Here is a 7646-nt window from a genome sequence, read left to right as displayed (position 1 = left end):
TTTTTACCACCACTTCCAAATTCCCATGGGTTCAGGATTTAACAAATTATTTCTCTATTGTTACCAGACTTTTTTCTTCAAATTATTGTATGATCTTGGTATCTCTTGAAATGCCCCAAAAAAGTTTACGATGGGGGCAAATCACTTTTTAATAAGCTTAAAGCATATTATTGATAATGGGGAAGGGGCCAAGAGAGAAAGCCCTTATTAAAGTATGTAAAGGATGACCATTTGTTTAAGTGAAACTATGCTCTCTCTCTCTCTCTCTCTCTCTCTCTCAGAAAAAGAAACAACAACAAAAAACAAAATAAAACACCCCCCCCCAAAAAAAAAAACAAAACAAAATAATAATAAACCCCTACCAACTCCCGATATATCAAATTATCGGGAATTCATATAAACCCGTTAATACCCTGTTTTAATTGTCAATGAGTCCATTAATAATGACAATTAAAAACTGTTTATTAATAAAAGACGCTTTTGTTCCATACGAAAAGGACTTAGAGATCGATTAAACCCCGTTAATCAAAGACCCTAATCAGACATGATGAATATAAGGAAACATTATTTTCAGAGAGGCTCATACTGGCACTTGAAGTGGGTGTCACATCGAATCCCAAAGTTTGTGAACAATATAGACAGTGATCATGCAGGTCATGTCTTGGGTAAAAACATGGTCTTACTATATAAGATAAAACACAGACAGGCAGCATAAGAAAATTTAATCGGAAATATCCGACGTTTTCCTTGAATATGAAATTTAAGAAATAATCTAAATAAAATTGATTGATTTATATGAAAAGTTTTCAGGATCAAACAGACACTAAGAGGTGCAATGTCATTTTTACGGAATCTCGACCAGGACTTTTTAAATTACTGTTTTTAAGACCCCCCCCCAAAAAAAATAAAATCTTATCGCGAAAATTACGCGTTTACTGGCGAAAATTTTGTATTAATTGCGATCGAAAGTTGTGCGTTTTATTCGCAAAAGTTTATTGCGATATGGTTTTACCTACATTGTACGAAAATTAACTTTTAAAGTGGGCTTTCGTTATAATTGCCACCATCCATAATTTACCTGCTTTTAAACTTATTCAAATGTCATTTTATTCTGATAGAGCCGATTTTTCACAAAAAAACCCCCAAACTTGAAATAGCCTACCAAGAACCACTAGGATTTATAATACATCATAGGCCTATATGTAATTTCGTTCCGTCAGAATTATTTTGTTAATGTTGTGTATATATATATGCATTACTAGGAAAGTGAATTGGTTGTTTCAATTGGTCGATCTAATAGTGTAAAAACACTCGGTCCTAAAAGTACCAGATATGAAATAACAGTACACCGCAACAATTGTTAGGGGGTTTAGCATTGGGCGAGGTTTTCCGAACGGGAAGGTCGTCCTCAGCAAAATGGCCACTGCAGTGCGAAACGTGCGGTCTCTTATGAACATTAGCCGTTTTATGATACAAAGTACGGCATGCAAAGCAAGTGCAGCATCTGTGGTCCACTCTAGACGCATTTCCAGTTTAAACAGATGTCCAAATTTCACAAATCAGCTGCGTCCAGTACGTACTCTTTCAAACGGGTGTAACGTTACATGTTGAGGTCGTATATTTTCTTCTGTAGAAAATACAAAACTGCACGACAATCATGACCGAAAGGTTTAACGAAAAGCTGAATTTATATAGTTTTGAAAGGTCACGAAAATATGGTTTTATAGATTATATCACATGTGAAACGTAAAAAGGCGCTATTCGAAAAACTGAAGAGAAAATTCGAAATGAATATCGGAATATATTATACAAGACCACTGAAAGACAAAATGGTGTATAAAGCGCGTAATGGGATAGAAATTAAGATAAAAGGTTACGGGTTTTTTTTCACCACATTTCCCATGTGTCGTTTTAAGCCATTATTATTTTTATATTCAATGCTTTGGACAATCATTGTGCAAGGAAATGTTAGACAGGTCCAACAGGTTGGGACCACTCTCCCAAATGGGATATAATAGCCCGTTTGGGATATAATAGCCCAAATGGGATATAAATTTTACGTGCAAAAAATAAAAAAAAATTGATTTTGAAATTTTTGATATAAATCCGCATTAGAATAGATGAAATACAACAACTTTTGGTAAACAACTTTTTCTGTAGCTGTACTATTACTGAGATTGATCCCTCAGTTTATCCAAAACTTCTTGGGGATCAATCTTACAAACTATAGAAATATAGAAAAACTTCTTAACCAAAAGTTGTTGCATTTTATTCACATTAATGCGGAATTATTTCAAAAGTTTTAAAATAAAAAAAAATATTTTTTTGCACTTAAAATTCATATCCCATTTGGGCTATTATATCCCAAACGGGCTATTCTATCCCATTTGGGAGAGTAGTCCCAACCTGTCCAACACAGTCTCCTGAATTAGCTTTATATATACATAAGGTTGGAACCAATCACCCAAATGGCTTATAAAAGCTCATTTGGGATATAATATTCCATATATGCACCAAAATGGAAAATCACTTTATTTTTTAATACTAGTGAATATTTGTTTAATTTAAATTTCTTGCTGTAACCAGTGAATTCATATGAATTTTTTATGTGAGATCACGTGAGGCATTATTGTATGTGATCGTTTTTGTTCATTTTTGCCTATTAAAGATTTGAGAAAAAAAATATCTAAGAATCTACAGAACTTGATTTTTAACATTTTTTTTTTTTTTCATAAAGAACATAAATAATGGATTATTAGAAACATCTTACCATGTACAGAATAATGAGAGATAAGAAGAAAATTAATTATATAATACATATTTTTTTTTAGATGCAGCCACAGCAGATTCAGAAGCGATTTGCTGGTAAAAATGTTTATACTATCGAGGAAGTGGAAAAGAGGGTTATGATTACTCTGCAGTTATTTGACAAGATTGATCCGGAAAAGGTAAATATATGCAATTATTTAACAAAATATTGTATTATATTGTTATGTTAAAGCAGACAACATTTGACTAGAAAAAGAAACATAATAATTATATAAATTTCAAGCATTGGTACATGTACATTGATAACCCCACTTTAGTACTTAGTAGATTAATGTTTCAGTTACCGTACAATTCATTATGGAGTGAAATTTGATGAATGAAAGTGATTGTAGTTCATTGGAATATGAGGGCAACTGTATAAAAAAGAATGTTTGTTTGCCTTCCTTATACTGACTGGACTGTGATATTTTTATTTGCAATCTGAGCATTATTTTCCTTAATCAGGTTGTTTTAAAATCTAATTTCTGTTAATTTTTCTCGCAACTTTGAAAAATAAAAATAAATCAATTTCAATACTTTTCAACCCATAGTTTAAACACTGAGTCTGGAGTTTGGAAAGAGCAAACATTCACCTAAAGTTGGTATGATGATGGGATAAAATTAAAAATATGTTTTATTAAAGGGGTTTAGCAAACGTTTAGAGGGGGAAATGTGAGCAATACGTTATAAGTTTTGGTAATTATGCATTTCTACGTTTTTGATCCCATTTGTACATCCCCAACTTTTAGCCAACATGCAGTGGCTTATTTAATGATAACAACTACTGTTTTAATTATTTTTGACAATTAAAACCATACATATGTTTAGTTTGAACAATGGTGTACAATGAACATTTCATTTCAGACAGAAAAAAGAGAAAATATATTTAAGAATTTCATACAGTAAAACACGGTTATAGCGAACACGCCTTAAATGAATTGATGCCTACTTCAAAGTGATTTTCATTCCCCGAGACTGTATAGCATGCTGTAAACTTGACGAATATAATGAATTATGCTTATAACGAAGCAAAATCGTCTATCCCTGGGACTTCATTATAAGCATGTTTTACTGTATTAAACATTTACAAGTTTAAGTACACATTATAATTGCTAAACAGTTATGAGAGCAAGTACTTGTACTATGATGTAGTTTTAACTTGTAAACCTACATGTACAAGTACGCATATCCATTGGTCTGCTAAACCTAGCTATTGATTTTATTACGTCACTTATACCCTGATAGAGAAATGATGTCCCAAGTGTTAGATTCATTATTCTTAACCAGAGACTGTCATTCTTCTCTTTCTCTTTTGAAGCTGACAAAGGATTCACATTTCATTAAGGATTTAGGATTGGATAGTCTTGACCAAGTAGAAATTATTATGGCCATGGAGGATGACTTTGGTAGGTACCTTTATGAAAATATCTATATGGTATCAAATTGTTTATTTCTTTCAAAAATTTAAAAGACAATATAATGAAAATTAGACTTGTCAATCCACTCTTCTGCAATACGCCATACAAGAATACAACGTCCCTATGTGGTCATTTCAGAGGGACCCTTCAAGTTTGAATGAATTTTAAAATGTTAGCCAGTCATATTCAAGCTTATTTTATAAACAAATCTTAAAATTGTTTCATAGCTTTATCTTTTCAACTGTAAAGCTTTGTCATCTACTTTTTGCCAAGTTAAGTATTTCCTGCTAACACTGTTTATTAAATCGGTCCAGTCGCATTGTTCGAAACTCTTCAGAAATCTAGTCAGACAGCTATTAATAGGGGTAGTTGTCAGCCCATCCAAAAATCTACACACCCCGAGAAAACAATAGCCATTGGCTAATTGAAATGTTGCCATAAGGTGAATATTGTTGAATCTTGTATAGGGTATCGTAGAGAAGGTTTTTTTAAAGTCTATTTTTAATTAGATTGAGGAAAAGATGGTTAATTTTAGAGACAAGTGGACATCTTTTTACAGTGTATCAGTTCTGTATAAAATTACAGTTTTATAAGTGATCCTTGAGCATGTATTTTTGCAACAGATCTCAGTTGCTATGTAACTAGACTAAAGATGGAAAAGTGACAATCTGAGCTACTTTAAAGTCAATAGAAATTAAAGCCAGCATGTACATGTTTAGGCTATCAGGTTATTAAGCTATTGAATATTAAAAATTAACATGTTAATTAGTTTTGTGTAAGCTGAATATATGCGAAATGTGATTTTAAAGATATTCTTAAATGCCAACTTAATAAATATGTTGGTTTTTCTATCCCTTCTGATGAGTTCTAACATGCATATCATATATATGAAAATTGAGATCTGTTGCTATGGTTGCATAGCAAAAAATTGGAAAATTCTTTGTGATTCTTGTTAATTCTGTATGGTAATCAACAAGTTGAAGAATTATTAATGGCTATGTGTGCCATTGTTTGAATACCAAATTTTGGTACTGGTACTTCAAAGAAAATGGATGTTTATAGTATGGAAGTTTGTTTTTTCTTAATGAGGAATTCTTTGTTTTTAAAGGAATTTACTGCAGATATTAGTTATTTACATGCTAATGCAATATTGCTTTGTATTTATGTCAAATTATTTCCTTGTCATAACAGTACTGGCATACAACCAATTCTCGCCAAGGACCATTTCTCGCGAGTGCATTAACTGTTGCCTCATTTTATCAAGAAATAAAATTACATGTTTATACAATAAATGACGTAACAATACATGGCGAGAAATGGTACTTGACGAGACTGGTCACACGCAAGTATGACCTTGAAAGTTTTTTTTGAATAATCTAGTCATAGCGTTTGAATACTTCATTTCAGACTTTGAAATTCCTGATGATGATGCTGAACGCTTAATGACGCCTGCCTTGATTATAGAATATATTTGTGATAAAGAAGATACATATGAATGAAAGGGCATTTACAGGTACATAACTGGTAAATATACAGCAGAACGAAGTCCTTGGTAATTAAGGACAGACGAAATGTTCCTCAATTACATATATTTTTCCTTAATATTTTATTCCTTGCTTTTTTAAAACATTTAAACCTGATGATTCCAGAAAGTTCAGGGTACATTACCAGGCTCGTTTCGGAGCTAGAATATTTAGAATTTTTCTTAAAATTGCATGCAAAATGCATTTGAATACTTATAAGTAAAGTCATACTATACATTTTCAATTAAACACTTTATATCTAAATAAAAAATGAATCATGTTTCATAAAAATTTAATTATGAAATTAAGAAGTGGAAAACTTCACATTGTGGTGATAGGAAAAAAAATAATGGAAGAAAAGATCGCGTCTGACCTTTAGAACAAAGCCCTATATGATTTGGAGTTTTGGTCTGAAAGAAAAACAAGACTTTTTCATCTATTTGATCATGCTATAAACATAGTTATTCATTTGGTAAATTGTTGCAAATTTAATTCATGAATGTCAATATATTGATATGTTGTTGTTTGATACTTTAATAACTTTGTTGTCATTGTAGATTGCTTTCATGGAGGCTAAAGAAGAGCATAGCTGCAAGGAGAACGATCACTTTTTGTGATTAACTAGACTCTAACAGTTACTAAAGAATGAAGTTTTACTTGTATATGTTTGATATTACATGTATACCAAGAATATCAGTGTTTTGTTTTCTATCTAAACACATACCAGTTGTCATTTAACTAAACCATTTTGTCCCGTAAATTATTTAAGCATTGAATGCTTATTTTGTACACATTGCGCCGTTAGCGCGATATGATAATTTGTCTGCATCGCATTGGTGTTGGATAGGACCGACAACATCCAAAAATAAGCATTCAATTCTTATATTTATATTCATACTGATGGTTTTTTTGTATTAAATATAAGTGTATTGTTGCTGTTAAGCCATTATATACTCCCTCAGTCAGGGATAAGAAACAAACATGGAACAGCCATATTAACATATGCTATTAATTTGCTTCCGCGACTAAAAATATAGTGCCAGAAATTTTGAAGAGAAAAATCCTTTTTATTAAGGAGTAGATTAATTTAATGATTATTTTTTTGAAAATACATATCAAATTGGTTATGTAAGATTGAACGTTTCATCTGATCTTACAAAAACAAATATAATCAAAACAGGTGGAGACGTTTATATTTGTACACATGGCGCAAGAATTATCAAAGTGTATTCATAGAAAATTGAACGTCGCAGATTTCCAGTGAAAAGATAACGGGAAATATACACTGAATGTAAATATTTGGTAATACAGAAGGAAAGTATACCGTTACTTTTTCTTTGTATTTACTCCTGATTGTCCAAGTAATGCAAGTGTTTCTAGTTTACAAGGCCCTGGAACTACCTTTGGTAGAAGATACGTCACAGTAAAAATTTTCAATACTTATGATCATTTTAAAAAATTAGGAGATTGGCAAATCATCCACATGAAACAAGATCTTAATTTGAAAAAAGAACAAAGTTTTAATCCAGTACTTGTATTTCAAATACAGGTCTTTCAATATTATACAGTAAAATTTCTTTTGTAAAATGATAGATATTACTATTAAGCACAACTAGTGTGTAATAAATAGCACTCTATTAATCACATGCTCAAGACAGTTTTATAAGGACCCTGCTCTGCAGGAGCTCTGAATAGTAATCCTTCAGTCTTTTATTTTGAATAACTTGTTTAGAATATACTATCTCCCACCTTGGCTCAAACTTCAATCAAAAAGTGGGTAAAGGGTGTGTAGTGACCTTGTACCAAGTTTTGAGGTTAAGGGCAAAGCAGATCCTTGTGCAAAATCCATAAAAAGGACTTGTTTCCCCCCCCCCCCCCCATTATCCTCATCTCCCTA

At 31.7% G+C, this 7646-nt stretch overlaps 1 protein-coding gene across 2 annotated transcripts; it reads left to right on the top strand.

Moving 5' to 3' along the window:
- Nucleotides 1-1371: 1371 nt before the first annotated feature.
- On the top strand, nt 1372-6440 carry LOC128168392 (acyl carrier protein, mitochondrial-like). 2 transcript variants are annotated; one of them, XM_052834661.1, is made up of 5 exons: nt 1372-1572; nt 2832-2948; nt 4127-4214; nt 5634-5750; nt 6307-6440. In XM_052834661.1, exons 1-4 carry the CDS (start codon nt 1417-1419, stop codon nt 5723-5725), a joined length of 453 nt encoding a protein of 150 aa, XP_052690621.1. In that variant the 5' UTR covers nt 1372-1416; the 3' UTR covers nt 5726-5750; nt 6307-6440. The 2 variants fall into 2 exon arrangements, with proteins under 2 accessions (XP_052690621.1, XP_052690620.1); XM_052834660.1 differs by having other exon boundaries at nt 1374-1572; nt 5634-5739.
- The last annotated feature ends 1206 nt before the right edge of the window (nt 6441-7646 follow it).

Source organism: Crassostrea angulata, chromosome 10, assembly GCF_025612915.1.
Source record: "Crassostrea angulata isolate pt1a10 chromosome 10, ASM2561291v2, whole genome shotgun sequence".
Classification (NCBI taxonomy): domain Eukaryota; kingdom Metazoa; phylum Mollusca; class Bivalvia; order Ostreida; family Ostreidae; genus Magallana; species Magallana angulata.
The sequence above is the reverse complement of the archived record's forward strand: the minus strand, read 5'-3'. Positions and strand labels throughout refer to the sequence as shown.

Excerpts from the sequence above, each read along its gene's own strand:
- LOC128168392 (XM_052834661.1), top strand. The coding sequence starts at position 1,417 with ATGGCCACTGCAGTGCGAAACGTGCGGTCTCTTATGAACATTAGCCGT. Across the intron at positions 2,949-4,126 it reads ACAAGATTGATCCGGAAAAG|CTGACAAAGGATTCACATTT; the intron begins GTAAATATATGC and ends TCTCTTTTGAAG. Across the intron at positions 4,215-5,633 it reads GGCCATGGAGGATGACTTTG|ACTTTGAAATTCCTGATGAT; the intron begins GTAGGTACCTTT and ends ACTTCATTTCAG.